This window comes from Bos grunniens, chromosome 25 (genome assembly GCF_055505025.1).
Source record: "Bos grunniens cultivar Pamir isolate PY7600 chromosome 25, Bosgru_T2T1.0, whole genome shotgun sequence".
Taxonomy (NCBI): Eukaryota; Metazoa; Chordata; class Mammalia; order Artiodactyla; family Bovidae; genus Bos; species Bos grunniens.
In genome coordinates, this window is record NC_141189.1 from 34,416,187 (window position 1) to 34,433,587 (window position 17,401).

The following is a 17,401-nucleotide window of genomic DNA, read 5'->3' on the forward strand; positions in this document are numbered from 1 at the left end:
ACTGGCTAATGGAAAATTGTGACCATCTATACTGTTTGACGCTTGATGGAGCTGCCCAGTCCTCTCTCTTCTTTTTCCTTTTTCGTCTTTAAAGACACAGGTTGGGCACCTGTGCACGTAAAATTCCCCAGCTCCCAACTTGCACACTTGATCAGGTGGCCTATGAAATCCCAGCCAGATGGCAACAGGCAGCCATGAATTCTGCAAAATTCGAGCTCCATCCGCAGAGCAGAGACCTCAGTTGGAAGGTGGTAGTGAAACATTTATGCCAAAGACAGCCCGTCTCTGTCTCTAACTGGGTACATTTAAGCCTAGCCCTATTTTTATTTTGGTTTTGTGACTTCTCAGCATTATACAGAAATGGAATATTCTGACATTTAAATAAGGGAGATTTATCTTCCAAATTCAGTCTATTTGTGTTCAGAATCTTGTACTATTCCTCTCCTTCCCCCAATGGTACTTTTTTTTCCTCTCCAGCAAAATTGTTCAGTTTGGAGATCATGGGTACAGAAGTCCTAGGCTCTGGAATGCCATTATTTCCAGATCCAAGGTCATCTAGATTTCGATCAGATGAGTGTGGAATTATAAAGCCAAGGCCCCAGGGTCAGTAATCAGATGGTCTGGCTGCTCTCACTCTGTTCCAAAGCCACAGACCACCTCCCAGCTTGGACCAGCAGCTTCCTTCAAGGGCAACTGGTGAGGAGAGTACTTGGCCTCAACACTGCAGCCCCCACCCCCCAAGCCTTCTTCATCCCCTGAACCACAGTTCAGAGCTCATAGAGGCTAAATCCATTCTCATTGAGGACATGAGCCTGCTGATGAGGATGCCCTAGATTTTCTACAAAGAAAGATGTTCTTTTGCCATTTCCAATTCCATTTGGGCTTCTGAGAAAGCCAAAGTGCCTGGTCCCTGGGCAAGACATGAAACAAGATGGAAACAGGGTCAGTTTCCCTCTCGGTGTTCACAACAAACCCTCACTGGATCGACAGCAGCATCACCCCTGATGTCTCTAAGCTGTAGATGGAAGCTGTTTCTCTGCAGGGGATCACTGGACACCATCGCTGCGATCTTTGATTGAAAATGACTTGCCCCAAGAGTCAGCCTTGACTTCTGGGTTTCAGAAACTATTCCTGAGCCCTCTACCTGAGATTCCTTCCTCTCCCTGGCTCGAGCTGATCCTCAGATCAGAACACAAGCTGCTGTAGGAGAGGAGCCTTGTGTCATCTACAGTGAACAGTTTCGTGAACCACCTACTATGTGCCAGGCCCTGTGCCAGGGACTAGAGACATAGGAAGAATAAGACAAGATTTCCACCCTGAATAAACTCGTCTCCCAATGGGGAGAACTTAGAAGCAAGTGGCAGTTATATTCCAGTGGCAGTTCTCTATTGACGAGATATCCAGGATGTCACGGAAGGAGAACCCATAGTCTCATATTCATATCCCTGTGCATTCAGGGTAGGCTTCCTGGAGATGGAGCCCTCTGAGCTGGATCCCTAAGACAGGCACTGCCACGTGTTCAGCAGCATACCGTGCAGCTGGTAGATCCAAAGCACATTGTTAGGGGTAGTGGTGATACTGAAGACAGTTTACAATGAATCCGCATCAGCAATTTCTTGCAGGTGGGCATCTCCCAGTCACTACATAGCCTGGGAACAGGAGAGTTTAGTCTGCATGGACTGCCTGCTCCTGAAACCAGGGCAGGACTCTAACAGTGTTATATCACTGGGATAGAATTTACTGGTGACCTTCCTATAGTGCATGCTATAGCCCTATTGTCCAAATTTGCTCAGATGGTAAAGAATCCGCCTGCAATGTGGGAGACCTGGGTTCGATCCCTGAGTTGGGAAGATCCCCTGGAGAAGGGCGTGGCAACCCACTCCAGTATTCTTGCCTGGAGAATCCCCATGGACAGAGAAGCCTGGCAGGCTACAATCCATGGGGTTGCAAAGAGTTGGACATGACTGAGCGACTGAGCACAGTACAACACACACCTGTAACAGCCAATCTTATATGTGGTTCCTGATCATATGTGTGGTTTCTGACCCATGTTGCAAAAACATAGGCAGCAAGTGAGGAATCTTGGGTCCACCAAGCGTACAGCTGGTCTCATCCAATGACCCCACTGTTCCCAGGACAGCCCAAACTCCTTACCCATCTGGCTCCTGCTTTCAAGTGCCTCCTTTGATAGCTTCTTTCTCCCTGCCAATTTTGAACTGTTCTCTGATTTCAAAACATGCCATGTTTCTCACTGCCTCCAGCCCTATGCAAATTCAATCATCTCATTTTGCCATAATTACTGGTTTACATGACTGTCTCTCCCACAGGACTCAGAGAAGGTAGAGGCCAAAGACTGTGTGTTATTCGTCTCTGTAAGAATACAGAGATACCGACCTCGTGCTAAGTGCTTTAGAAATGTCCTTTTTTCCAGTGGCCGAACGAGTGAGTGAATGAATGAGTGAGGGAGTAAGACACGACCCGGTGAGGTCCTCAGAGGCCCCCCAAAGCATTCGCTTCCTTGACTGGAAAGAAACAGAATATCAGACCCACAACTAAAACCACACGCTGTTTCTTTCTGCGCCATCGCTGCCTAGGGTCAGGTGCTTTGGCCAGAAACCAAGGGGAAAAAAAAATATGTAGATGTGTGCCTGCAAGGGTATATGTGTGGGCTGATATTAGAAGATGTACTTCCGCGAATTCTCAGGCCCTAGACAGAGCCTAAAGGGTACAGGTTCAAAATGGACTTTTTAGAACCGACCTCAGGGGAGAAATGCCAAGGATGCCTGAAGGTGAGCCACGTTGCCTGCTGTGAAATCCTTTCCCGAAGCAATCCCCTTAGCTTCGCAGGATAGAATGGAATCTAATCTGAAAGGCAGCTGCAGTCCCTCTGGAAGCTCAGAGAATGAGTCTGAGGACAGAGAAGGAACTGATTTCTCTGACGCTGGACATAGCAGGTTCTTGCTGGAGGGCTTAGCCTTCCCTCTGGACGTGTATCTGGGAATCATGCCAATGTTGTAGTTGTTCAGTGGCTCAGTCGTGTCTGACTCTTTGTGACTCCGTGGACTGCAGCACGCCAGGCTTCCCTGTCCTTCACTATCTCCTGGAGTTTGCTCAAACTCATGTCCATTGACCAGGTGATGCCATCTAACCATCTCATCCTCTGTCATCCCCTTCTCCTGCCTTCAATCTTTCCCAGCATCAGGGTCTTTTCCAATAAGCTGGCTCTTCACATCAGGTGGCCAAAGTATTGGAGCTTCAGCATCAATCCTTCCAATGAATATTCTGAGTTGATTTCCTTTAGGATTGACTAGTTTGATCTCCTTGCTATCCAAGGGACTCTCAAGAGTCTTGGAATCAAAAACTCCAGAATTGGAAGGGCCCAGGGAGTGTTACAGAGAAGGCAATGGCAACCCACTCCAGTACTCTTGCCTGGAAAATCCCGTGAACAGAGGAGCCTGGTAGGCTGCAGTCCATGGGGTCGCTAGGAGTCAGACATGACTGAGCGACTTCACTTTCACTTTTCACTCTCATGCATCGGAGAAGGAAATGGCAACCCACTCCAGTGTTCTTGCCTGGAGAATCCCAGGGACGGCGGGGCCTGGTGGGCTGCCATCCATGGGGTCACACAGAATCGGACACGACTGAAGTGACTTAGCACCAGCAGCAGCAGCAGCAGGGAGCGTTATGTGATCCACCCCACCCACCAGCTCCCTGGCTTCAGGCAGGAAATAACAGTATCTCCAGCGATATGTTGATGTTGTTGTTGTTCTTCTTCAGTTGCTCAGTCATGCCCTGCTGTTTGCGACCCGATGAACTGCAGCACGCCCTGTCCCTCACTATCTCCCATAGTTTGCTCAAATTTACATCTGTTGAGTCACTGATGCTAACCATCTCATCCTCTGCTGCCCCTTGTGCCTTCAGTCTTTCCCAGCATCAGGTTATAGGTACTGAGTAATCAAGGTGTGCCAGGCACTGCATGCACGTATCCTCGCTTAATTCCAGTAGAACTCCTACAGGTAAATAGTGTTGTGCTGCATTTGGTAGATGCCAGAACTGCATCTCAGAGAGACTGAGCAAGTCCCTTAACCTCTTAGTGCTTCATCTGTAAAATGGGTGTGATCCTGGCCCCAGCCACATTACGTGGCTATGCAGCTACCTGGGTTAATTTGTGAAAACCTTAATATATGCCCTGAAACAGAACAGAATTTATATAACTTTGTTAACTGAAAGACTAGAAAAATAGATCAGTGAATGGATGAGTAGATGGATAGATAAGCAGAGTAGCAGATCCAAGATCAATTGGGTAGTGAGTGTTGAAGACGAATTGATCATAGGCAGTCTGACCCTTGTTCTACCTCCTGTAACTGTCTAGACCTTACAGGGTGATTCAACACGTTCCCTAAACACTTCAGGGAAGGGGGATCCCTTTTGTAGCTTATTCTAGGTATTTTCTACCTGAAGCATTCTTTCTTGTGATTTGCTGGATGGTGTCTACTTGAATTTTCATCTAATTCTCTTTTGCAAAGCTGAAACCCCTGGCTTCGACTTTGTGAGCGGATGGATAATGTGAGAAGTCCCATGTTTGTGTGAGGCCTCACTGTCTATGTCCTTTCTGTCCCTTTCGTCTGACCAGCCCTGTACACTTCACATAGCCTCTTGCAACAGCATCATCTAAGAAGATGGAAAAGGGTCTCAGATGCCACACGATGCAGCTCAATTGTTCTCCCATGGTCCCTTTTAGATTTTGCATCTTTATGGCTCCTGCCTTTTGAAGCCCCATCACTCTGCCTTTTAACTAGCAACTGTGGGAGAAAGCTGGAAGAGAGAAAGGGAGAGTAAAGAAAGAGAGAAAGGGAGGAGGAAAGAAAGAAGGAAGGAAGAAGAGAAAGGGAAAAAGCTGTGATGTCCTGCTCTGTGATCAGGACGTCACAGCCTTCCTTAGGGTGGCACAGAACTCAGAGTCTGACAGAGGATGCACGCAGCTGGCAATGCCATCTCCCCTGAAGACAGATATAGCAAGAACGTTGAAACAGGCATGACCTCCATGCCTGCAGAGGTGTTTTCAAGTGCACACGAGCCTCCCATCATTGGAGGTAGAAACAGAGAGGGAAAGAGAGAGCTTTCCATGTCATGGAGCTGGGAGCTGTGCTGTCCGGTGGGGAGAGGATTTCAAGTGTTGCCCTGGCTGCAAACCCAAAGCTCTGCAACCTCTCTCTGCCACCAGGAGCTGTTAGCTTTTGTCTTCCAGCAAGAATAAGTTTGCTTCAGAAAAGGCATTTAATTGCCTCATTGACCAGCTCCACGTCCTAAGATCACACCGACAAAGATTGGGGCCTCTTCGTAATGGGCTGAACTGACACGGACTGAGCAACACGGGCTGCTTCCTGGTAGGGGAAAGAAAATGACATTTGGGCTTTTCCCTAGCAGAGGACATACTCTCCAGCCTTTTACTCTCAAGCCCACTCCCTTTTGCTGTGTATTTCCTCTCTTTAAGTAAGTGTTCATCGCTTAGTCGTGTCTGACTCTTCCTCTCTTTATGTGGCAGAAAAGCTCACCCAGAGCTGACCTTTTTTTTTTTTTTTTTTCTTGCAATGCTGCCCAATTTAAGCCTGGAGATGGAAAGAGACAGAAACAGAAAATATGGATGCAATGCTTACTACCTGCTGCAGGCATGAGAAATAATCAAAATCGTAAAACGTTGTTCCTGATCTCCCTCAAGGAGATGGCAATATTTGAGTAAATTAAAAATGAAATTAGAAAGTATTTGAACTACAGTTCAGCACACTAGTAGAAAAGGCCACGAGGCAGGAAATGAATGGCTGGAGAATGACTGGAACAAGTTGTAACTGGTGTTGAGAAATGTATGTTTGCCCCCTTTCGGGAGGTGGGTCTGGTTTACCAAGTTGACTTATTTCAAAGAGAGGTGTTTGAGTAAAAGGCAGAGGGAAAATCTTTATATTTACATCCTGAAAGGAATCAAAATGATGTTCCTTCTACTGAGACTGACCCTGTTACAGACATTCTGTCTCTCTTTGTGTGTGTGCTAAATCCCTTCAGTTGTGTCCAACTCTTTGCTACCCAATGGACTGTAGCCTGCCAGGCTCCTCTGTCCATGGAGTTCTCCAGGCAAGAATACTGGAGTGGGTTGCCATGCCCTCATCCAGGGGATCTTCCTGGCCTAGGGATCGAACCTGGATCTCTCATGTTTACTGCATTGGCAGGCGGGTTCTTTACCAAGAGTGCCACCTGGGAAGCCCCTGTCTCTCTCTGAAAGTGAAAAGTAAGTGAAAGTGAAAGTCACTCAGTCATGTCTGACTCTTTGCAACCCCATGAACTGTACAGTCCATGGAATTCTCCAGGCCAGAATACTGGAGTGGGTAGCCTTTCCCTTCTCCAGGGGATCTTCCCAACCCAGGAATCAAACCCAGGTCTCCTTCATTGCAGGTGGATTCTTTACAAGCTGAGCCACCAGGGAAGCCCAAGAATACTGGAGTGGGTAGCCTATCCCTTCTCCAGCAGATCTTCCAGACCCAGGAATCAAACTGAGGTCTCCTGCATTGTAGACAGATTCTTAGTTCTTCCCTGAGCTATCAGGGAAGCCATGGGATGATACCAAAGGGAAGATATGCTGGGAATTTGACAAAATGTAATGGAAAGACCCATTTCTGAGTCCTCACAAACTCCAGCGGAAGGGAGAAAGTCAACAACACAGTATTTTTGGAAGCATGGCATTGGTGTTTTGGGGAGAGGAGGGAGCCACCAGGTAAATCTTGACGCATACAGCAGGCAGTGAATTTGGGTGAGTCAGTGGTGGTGCTGGGTGGACGGTGAGGTCATATTGCTGACTGTCCCATGATATTCGCGCACATAGTACTGGAGACTGTTAGAGAGAAAGACTTGAGATCATGGTGTCCCTTCCCACTGCTTCCTGCATCACCGATCAACCAGCACCCTTCCTTGTGAGTGAAGAATTTACAATACAATATTTATTTGTACTTCCTATTTTTCTCCCATAAACATGTATGCTTTTAAAAAATCATGATTACAAAATTTATGGGGCTTCCCTGATGGCTCAGACAACAGAGAATCTGCCTGCAATGCAGGAGACACAGGTTACAACCCTGGGTCGGGAAGATTCTCCTTGAGAAGGACCCACTCCAGTATTCGTGGAGAATTCCGTGGACAGAGGAGCCCGGTGGGCTACAGTCCTTGGGTCAGACATGACTGAGTGACTAACACTTTCACTTTCACAAAAGTTATACATGCATATATGGTAGTGGTACAATGGAAACTTAACTGATGTGGGACCCCTTCATGCTACAAACTGCATAAAAATACAGCGTTATAGGCACGTACGTCCACACACATATGCAAGCCCACAATGCACAACCAATGCCAAAAGGAAGAGAAATCCTTTGGTGCCAGAAACAGAGGGGAATGGGAATCCTCATGGTATATTTCAGCTGCGGTGCCGACAGGGAGACAGGCAAGAGGGATGGGCCCTGGGGCTTTAACATCCACAGAGGGGCCCTGAACTGTGCAAGGAGATGATACCACGGCTTCACTCTGAGATTGTCAAGGAGCCTGTGAAAAAGAGACTAGAAACAACAGGGCATCATAGCAAAGGAAGTACAAGGAGCTTAACGTGTTTGAAGCTGAGAGATTAAAACTCAAATTAGTATGGAGGTTTAAATTATGTTAAATGGTGGAGTAATATGGTCAGATTTATTTCACACAAAGATGTAGAGAGCAAACGTATGGACGCCAAGTGGGGAAAGGGGAGGGTGGATGAATTAGGAGATCGGGATTGACAGTTGACATGTATATACTATTGATACTAATGGGATCGACACGTATATACTATTGATACTATGTACTGTTAGTGTTCAGTTGCTAAGTCGTGTCCAACTCTTTGCGACCCCATGAACTGTAACACTCCAGGCTTCCCTGTCCTTCACTATCTCCCGGAGTTTGCTCAAACTCATGTCCATTGAGTCAGTGATGCCATCCAACCAACTCATCTTCTATCATCCCCTTCTCCTCCTGCCCTCAATGTTTCCCAGCATCAAGAAAATAGATAACTGATGAGAGCCTACTGTCTAGCTTAGGGAACTCTCCTCAATGCTCTGTGATGACCTAAATGGGAAGAAAATCTAAGGAAGAGGGGATATATGTATATGTGCAGCTGATTCCTGTTGCTGTGCAGCAGAAACAAACACAGCTTTGTAAAGCAACTATACTCCAATAAAAGTTAAAAACTGGTACATTGAAAGCCCCTGGAACCATGGCAGGAGCAAACCCAGAGCTCCTCCGTACGGCCTTGTCTGTAACCCAGGTTGCTTGGGAGCCCCATGGGGTTTAGGGAGAGAACAGCTCTGCTAAAGATGTGCTCATAATCAAAAGTTGCAAATGCCGCAAGGAAGTAATCCACCATGAGTCAGCACGCATGGCAAACAGAACAGAACCCTGAGAACTCAGATGGCGGAGGGAGGGGGATATGGGGCTGAGAATAATCTGAAAGACTATAGGTTTGAAATTCCAAAATGTATAAAAGTTTTCAAAGTCATAACTGAAGAGTAGGGCATTAGGACAAAAGGAACAGGCAAAATTTTAAAAGCACCAAATGAATGTCACAATTAAAATAGATTAAAAATGAAAACATAAAGTCAAATATTACCAATGAAGGAATAAATGAACTGGAAAATAGATCTGTGGGAATCCGATAAATGCAAGACAGAACAATGAAGGAATGAAAAACATGAAAACAAAGTTAACAACCTAGAGGATAGAATGAGAATGTCTAGAATGTTTTTAAACAGAATTTAAAAGTAGCTGATTAGGATTTTTTTAAGGAGCCATGTGGCATGTAGGATCTTAGTTTCCTGCCCTCGGATTGAACCCATGTCCTCTGCATTGGGAGCATGGAGTCCCAAATACAGGACCACCAGGGAAGTCCCCATCTAGAGTATTTTAAACAAAATTTTCTGAAGATAAGATTATCATGTTAAGGATTTGCAAAGGACTTGCAAATTAAGGATTTGCAAATTAAAACAATGTGGATACACACCTTATTGGAATGGTCAAAATCCAAAAGAAAATCAGTGCTGGTGAGGATGTATTATATGAACAGGAGCCTCATTCATTGCTGGTGGGAGTGGGAAATGGTACAGTCATTTTGAAAGACTGGCAGATTCCAAGAAGGCTAGATATAGTCTTATGATATAGTCACTGATAATGCCCTTAGGTATTTACCCAAATGAGTTGAAAACTTATATCCTCATAGAAACTTAAACATGAATGTTTATGTTTCTTTCATAAATGTCCAAGCTTGGAAACAACCAAGATATCCCTCAGTGCATGCATGTGTGCCCAGTCGCTTCAGTCGTTCCCGACTCTTTGCAACCCCATGCACTGTAGCCCACCAGGCTCCTCTGTTCATGAGACTTTCCAGGCAAGAATACTAGAGTGGGTTGCCATTCCCTTCTCCAGGGGACCTTCCTCACCCACGGATTGAACCAGCATCTCCTGGGTCTCCCGCATTGCAGGTGGATTCTTTAACCACTGAGCAACCTGGGAAGCCCCATATCCTTCAGTAGTTGAATGGATCAGATCAGATCAGATCAGATCAGTCGCTCAGTCGTGTCTGACTCTTTGCGACCCCATCAATTGTAGCACGCCAGGCCTCCCTGTCCATCACCAACTCCCGGAGTTCACTGAGACTCATGCCCATCGAGTCAGTGATGCCAGTGGATAAACAAACTATATGTCCATGCAGTAGAATATGGCTTAGAGATAAAAAGAAGAGGTCCATAAACCCAGGGAAAGATATGGAGGAACTTTCAATGCATCTTGTTAAGAGAAAGAAGTTTGTCTGAAAAGGCTGCACAGTATATGGTTCCAACTATATGATGTTCTGGAAAAGGCAAAACTGTAGAGACAGAAGATCAATGGTTCCCAGGGGGTGGGATGAGGGGTGATGGGGGATGAACAGTTGGATCACAGAGGATGTTTAAGGCAGTGAAACTATTCTGCATGATACTGTCTTGATGGATACATGATGTTAAGCGTTGGCAAAACCCAGAGAATTGTACAACACAGAGATTGAACCCTAATATAAACCATGTGAAGTGAAGTGAAGTGAAAGTTACTCGGGAGTGTCCGACCCTTTGTGACCCCATGGAATAGTCCATGGAGTTCTCCAGGCCAGAATACTGGAGTGGGTAGCTGTTCCCATCTCCTGGGGATTGTCCCAACCCAGGGATCGAACCCAGGTCTCCCACATTGCAGGTGGATTCTTTACCAGCTGAGCCAACCAGGGGAGCCCAGGAATACTGAAGTGGGTAGCCTTTCCCTTCTCCAGGGGATCTTCCCAACCCAAGAATCGAACTGGGTCTCTTGAATTGCAGGCGGATTCTTTACCAGCTGCTGAGCTACCAGGGTAGTCAATATAAACTATGGACTTTAGTCCATGATAATGTATTTGGCTCATAAGTTATAAAAATATATCACATCAATGCCAGATGTTAATAGGGGAAACCAAGAGGAATGGGAAGAGGGACTGTATGGGGATTCCACTTTCTGCTCAGTTTTTCTCTAAGTTTAAAACTATTCTAAAAAATAAAGTCTGTTAATTTTTTAAAAGATGGGGAAAGTTAATAGTCAAAGCAATGAAGGGTGAAATGCTTCCAAAATTAAAGTTATGAGTCATCAGATTGAAGAATCACAGAGTCTGGAGCAGAACAAATAAAACGTATCCACACCTAGATTCCACACACAGACAGAATGAAATTCTCAAAAGCAATTAGAGAGAAAATATAGATTGCATAGAAAGTAATGATAAATACATGATGAGCTGACCTCTCAACAATTACCATCTAGGTCAGAAGGACACTTAATAACATCTCCAAAAGGTCTAAGAAAAATAAGCGGCACCTTCGGTTTCTGTGTTCAGGCAAGTGTTTCAACAGTGAGAACAAACAAAAAGCAATATATACACATTTCATAAAACTTAAAGAGAGCAGTGTGAAGGCAATAATTATGATTAATCTCTTCAAAGAAAGTCAGACATTTTGAGCATTTCTTTATTTTTCTCTGCAAGTGTTTTTTTTTTTTATTGAAGCATAGTCGATTTACAATGTTATATTAAAGTGTACAATGTAATGATTCAATATTTTTATAGATTATACTCCACTTAAAGCTATTACAAAATAATGGCTACATTCCCCTGTGCTGTACAATATATCCTTGTTGTGGACCTATTTTATACATAGTCATTTGTATTTCTTAATCCTATATGTCTATCTTTTATATCTTAGAGATCACATGCATATACAATATTAGTCCTACTCTTCACTTAACATTCTAGGCATCTTTTTTGATTTTCACTGTTTTTGAAGGATAACTTTTAAAGGCCTGAATCATAGTCTAAGCACAATGGTTAGTGAATTGCTAGACAGTTAGTATAATTACTAGACATTTAGACCAGAGAATTTCCTCCTAAATAGCAACTGGATAAAATACACATAAAAGAGAGACAAAATAATGCTTTTTTTTTTTTTTCTCCATTGAAAACCCCACCTGCTTTTTCAGTTGCCTGCCAAAGTGGGGAAGTATGTAGTTTGCAAGGGGCCCTTTAGAAGCGATTGAGTTGTTTCTTTGCAAGGAACACTCCGTGCCCTAAGTACCTTGCTTGAGGTGACTTTTGGGAATAATCTTTGATGCTCTAAACAAAGAAATGACTGGTGTATACTTCCTGTACAAACGTGTACCAGGCTCTGTGCTGGGTGCTTCCTGGACAACAACCCTTGCAGGCTAATATTTAGGAGAACTTACCAGGAGCCAGGCACTACATTTAAGAATTTTGCATATGTGAGCTCCTTTGATCTTCCCTAGAACTGCAGGGAGTATGCACTATTATTCCACCCGTTTCACGGACAGGATCACTCTGGCTCTGAGGTAACACAGCCAGTCAGTGATGGAGTCATGACAAGAATGCAAGTCTTCCCACGGCCGCCTACTGCCAGCTTATCCCATGTCCTGTTCTAGGCTTGGCTGGGTGTTGGGGGTGGGGATACAGAAAAGCAGGGTGCTGTGTGCTTAGTCACTCAGTTGTGTCTGGCTCTTTGCAACCCCATGGACTGTAGCCCAACAGTCTCCTCCTTACATGGGATTCTCCAGGCAAGAATACTGGAGTAGGTTTTGCCATGCCCTCCTCCCCAGAGGATCTTCCCAATCCAGGGATTGAACCCAGGTTTCCTGCATTGCAGGTGGATTCTTTACTGTCTGAGCCACCAGGGTGGCTCAGAAGCAGGGTGGGAAGAACATTATAATAATGACCAAAAAAGAGAGAGAGAGATTCAGGGACTATGCCAAATTCTCTCTAGACAGGATCTCAGTTCATTCTCCTACAACGATGCTACATAGGTATTGCCATCGTTATCTTCAGCTGACCAGGGAGTGAATGCGGAGCTCAGTCCCTCCCCTTGAGGTTGTGCAGCTGTAAGTCACACGTGTCTGCCGCAAGCGTAGGGGTGTCCGCCCCGTGGCGCGGGCCCTGCTCCTCACTGCCTGTGGCTCTTGTCTTCCGTCCAGGGGAGATGGAGGAGCTGGAGACGCTGTGGCTCACGGGCATCTGCCACAACGAGAAGAACGAGGTGATGAGCAGCCAGCTGGACATCGACAACATGGCGGGCGTGTTCTACATGCTGGCGGCCGCCATGGCGCTCAGCCTCATCACCTTCATCTGGGAGCATCTCTTCTACTGGAAGCTGCGCTTCTGCTTCACGGGCGTCTGCTCCGACCGGCCGGGCCTGCTCTTCTCCATCAGCAGGGTCAGTATCCCCGATGGTTTCTTCTCTCTGCAGCAGGCAGGTCCAGAAAAGCACGGGGGCACCCAGAGTGCTTTGGGACCCCTGGGCAGGGGGTGGGGGGTCTGCACACCCTCCCCTCACTCACCATCCCTTCTCGGATGTGTGGAAAGGGCACTGGGTTCTGTGTTCATGAGCCAGACGACCGTGCAAGCCAGAAATGGAAGGTGAATGAATAAGGCAGGCCGGGCCTGAGAAAAGTAGCACAAATGGAATGAAAAATAGCAGCTGAGCCTGGGTGTCAAGGAGAGAGAGCAATGGGGACTGTGGTAAAATATGACAGAGTGTGGCAAACCCAAAGGAGATGATCATTCTCTGCTCTTGCTGAGGATGGTCTTAGCGGAAGGCAAGGCCAATTTTCAGTTTTTATAGGAGAAAATGGCCATCTGATTATACAGGAAAACTTTCCATTTTTATTTAAAATTTTTTGGTTGTACTGTGAGCCAGGCAGGATCTTATTTCCCCAACCAGGGATCAAACCCGTGCCCCCTGCAACAGAAGTGGGGACTCTTTACCACTGGACGACCAGGGATGTCCCTCAATTTTTAAATGCTAGTAACTAATTCCATTGAAAACTAGAAAAAAACACCAAAACACATGGGCTAAGCACAGCCTGTCAGCGGCCTCCCTGACGAGCACCCGGATATGCTCTAGGATGTTATTAAAATTCCTGTGCAGCATGCTACAACATTTGCATGCCTTCAATGAGATCACATGTGACCAAACAGAATCACGATGCAATGCCATGTGTGTACACAGATAACAAACCACAAGAATACATTTGATGCAACAGAGCCTGAAATGAAACAGAGGCTTGAAGAACCATGAGAAAACGCACACACTTCAAACAGAAAACAAAATACACGTTCAGCCCGACGTAAACAGCAGCGCAGACTATGCATGCCGTAGTCAGTGCACTCACGTGCAAGCCACAGAAATCTCCTTGCGTGCTGCACAGCATGACACGTGTGTGTGGCCGTACACAGGTACATGGTGAGATGCATTCATCACAATGACGGTCGTGGAAAGTGGTTCTATCTGGGGGACACATTTATTTCCCAGGCACCACGGAAGGACTTTATACTCTTCCTCTCATTTAACCTACAAACCACTTCTATGAGGCCCGTACTGATATGGTCCTAGAGTTGGGGAAACTCACAGTTATAAGGTTAGGAGGAATTACCCAACACCGCTCAGCCTTGCCGGAGCCAGGATCTGACTCTAGGTGGTGTAGTAACAGCCTGAGCCCACAGTCTTACACAAGCAACAGACATCAAATACAAGCGAAATAAGAGATTTGATGCAAATCATACCACACAGATATATATGCACACGACTGAACGGCGTTTATCTGTTCAACACAAGCTAGTCGCGTACTTGCATCAGATAAAAGCATATACATGTATCGTTTACTGATCTTCCAGCACAATATAGGGGGCTTCCCTGGTGGCTCAGATGGTAAAGAACCTACCTGCCATGTAGGAGACCCAGGTTCAATTCTTGGGTCAGGAAGATCCCCTGGAGAAGGAAATGGCAACCCACTCCAGTATTCTTGCCTGGAGAATGCCATGGACAGAGGAGCCTGGTGGGCTACCTTCCATGGGGTCACAGAGTTAGACGCAACTGACACAAACACTTTCACTTTACACACATACATATTGTTCACTGATCTGCCAACGCAGTATAATATTATCTATCTATCTGAAAATCAATGTCATCTGTCTGTCCATCCATCTGTCCATCCATTCATTCATTTATCCATCCGTCTATTTATCTATTTCTCCCATTTACTCGCCTTGGAATTTGTTTTACTCTGAAAGAATTGAACAAATTAAGGTTTGAAACATGGTGAAAAACATGTAGTTAGAAGCATCTAGTTTTAGATGCTAATGTTTACTGGGAAAACAATCATTTAAAGAGGAATTTATGTGTTCTTGGGGTTTGGTGGTTTTAAGAGATCCAGAAGGTACACACAGGCTTAGTCAGGAGGATTTATTTTCTCCATTCAGTGGCAACTAAACTTGAGTTCTATGCAAATACATATTTCCTAATTAGCTTGATGGCATCTAAACACACAGATTGTTTAAAAATAACAATGTGCATGCATGTAGCTAGGTATTAAGCCAACTTTAAGCTAATTCTCTCTGCCAATTACTGAAGGTTTTCCATATCTAAATGATTCTGGGATTGCCATGAGCAAATGCACACAATTGCCTTTACTTGTAAATTCTGCTTGTTTTTGAAAGAGCTCTCCTTCTGTCCGAGATATCATTAAGGAAGCCAAGTGAGGACTGTTAGTCTGAGAAATGAACTAAACCCCTCACTCCTCCCGTTCCAAGCCTCTTGAGGGACAGGCATGAAGGAGGAACTCAATGCAGCATTCCTGTGTTGTGTCCTTGACAAGCCAGGACCTGAACTTCCATCTCCCCCTCCCTAGTGGAGAGAGGACCCCATGTCCCACGGGACACAAACCTGAGATGCCTGCCCTTTTGCAATGGCCAAGGGCAGAGGCCAGAACTCAGAGAGTCATTTATTTTACATTAGAACCAAGCTTCTCCCATAGCTGTGACTTTTGTCCATTATGACTTACAAAAAAGGCATCCTCTCTTCTGTGGGATGCTTTTAACTTTTGTTTCCTCTCCAAAACACTGTCCTTTTCATTATAAAAAAAAAAAATATTCACTGTCATCAGCAAAGAGAACCGCTACGGTTGTCTCCTGAGATGTGAGGAATGGGAGACATGGCAAAGCCAGAGACAAAGGAGGTGGAAAGCATGATATCCTTCCAGAGAGCTCAGAGGAGAGCTTGAGGCAGCTTTTGGCTGGCCTGCAGTGGGGACGACAGAATACAAGTGATACACCGTCTTAGCCGGGGCTTCCCAGGTGGCTCAGTGGTAAAGAATCCATCTGCCAATGCAGGAGGTGCGGGAGACAGAGGTTCGATCCCTGGGTCGGGAAGATGCTCTGGAGGAGGAAATGGCAAGCCACTGTAGTATTCTTGCCTGGAGAATTCCATGGACAGAGGAGCCTCGTGTGGCTACAGTTCATGGGGTCGCAAAAGAATCAGACACAACTGAGCAAATAACAACAATAGTCTTGGGCCATTCCAGCTGCTCTAACAAATTACCACATGCTGGGTGCCTCATCAACAATAAAAATGTGACACTCACAGTTCTGGAAGCTGGACATCCTAGATCAGGGTGTCAGCATGGTGGGGTGAGGGCCCTCTTCTATGTTGCAGATGTCCCCTTGTGTTGAAGGAATGAAGGGGCTCTGTGAGTCTCTTTTATAAGAAGTGCTCCTTCCAAAGGCCCCACCTTGGACCTCATGACCTAAGCACCTACCTACTATTAATACATCACCTTTGGGAGCTGGGATCTCAATACATGAATTGGAAGGCTGGGGGGACACAAATAAGCAGAGGATACCAGAAACTTTAGGCATCAGGCCCAGGTGCCAAGGAACCAAGGAGGACAGTCGTCCTCAGGCCCCACTGAGAATGTTCTGAGTGGTCAGGGTCCTCTGGGAGTTGGAGGATGGACAGAGCCAGTTGTCTGGAACAGCATGTTGAGTCTGCAGTGCTCCCTTCATCTGAACCCATCCTGGGGCCGAGAGGGCATATCACTTACACAAGCCATAAAAGGTAGCTGGAGTCTATGAATACTAGAGAGGAGGAAAGGAAGACCTCTGCAGGGAAGAAAGAAACCCCAGCCCAGGGATTTGCCTTCCAAGGTAGGGTTTGGGCAGCATATGGAATCAGAAAGCCATGATGACTTTCCAGAGCTAAGGTGCAGTAGTAAAGGGTAGCACCCATTTCCTACAGCTCTGATCACGGGGCCACTGTGTGAGAGGACAGAGGGGAGGGGTGACAAGCAGGAGGGGCATGATGGGAATGATAGAGCAGCTCACCCACTCGCATTCACAGAGCCCCGTCCACGTGAGGTGCTCTGCTTGCATTTTCAGATCTTGCCCTGACATCCACCTTAGAGTGTATGATTCCCATTTTACAGATGTGGGACTTGAGGCTCAAAAAGATGTAGTGACATAGCCAAGGTTGCAGAGCTAGTAACAGATGATGCTGGGGCTCATCTCCAGTGGGCTTCTGGCCTCTGACTCTTCCCACCCTTCTGTAATACACACTCGCACCTCCCCATCAGCCCATCTGGAAAATGAGTCAACTCAGTTGGAGAACCCCCACCAACCCAACCTGGGGTACAGGCCCCCATCATGTTGACTCCTTCCCGAGGCTTTGCCAGGCTGATCTGCACCTGGGAACTGCCTTAGCTGTGTCATGTGAGCCCCAGGGGAAACCAGGGATGAGAAAAAGCAGTCAGCCACCACCCTCCCAGCCCTTGAAACATTGCTCAGCTCCCCAGCCGCTTCTGAGGGCCTCCTGCAAATACAGAGACAACGAGCTCATCTCGGCAGGCGGGAGTACACCACTCTGATGGGGGAGGTTGGAGACGAGTTCTCAAAATCTCTAAAAGGGAGACAGAAGCTCATTAAAATAAAATTGCAAAGTTAGAAAAACATGTA

At 46.1% G+C, this 17,401-nt stretch overlaps 1 protein-coding gene across 4 annotated transcripts in view; it reads left to right on the plus strand.

The window, feature by feature from the left end:
* Window positions 1–17,401, plus strand: part of GRIN2A (glutamate ionotropic receptor NMDA type subunit 2A) — a 453,818-nt gene that overhangs the window by 423,781 nt on the left and 12,636 nt on the right. For all 4 annotated transcript variants that reach the window (XR_015154758.1, XM_086375824.1, XM_086375825.1 and 1 more), the window contains one exon: window positions 12,592–12,830. Coding sequence is in view for 3 of the 4 variants with exons in the window: in XM_086375824.1 (XP_086231950.1) it covers window positions 12,592–12,830 (239 nt within the window). In the remaining variant the exon portion in view is untranslated. The remainder of the gene's footprint in view (window positions 1–12,591; window positions 12,831–17,401) is intronic.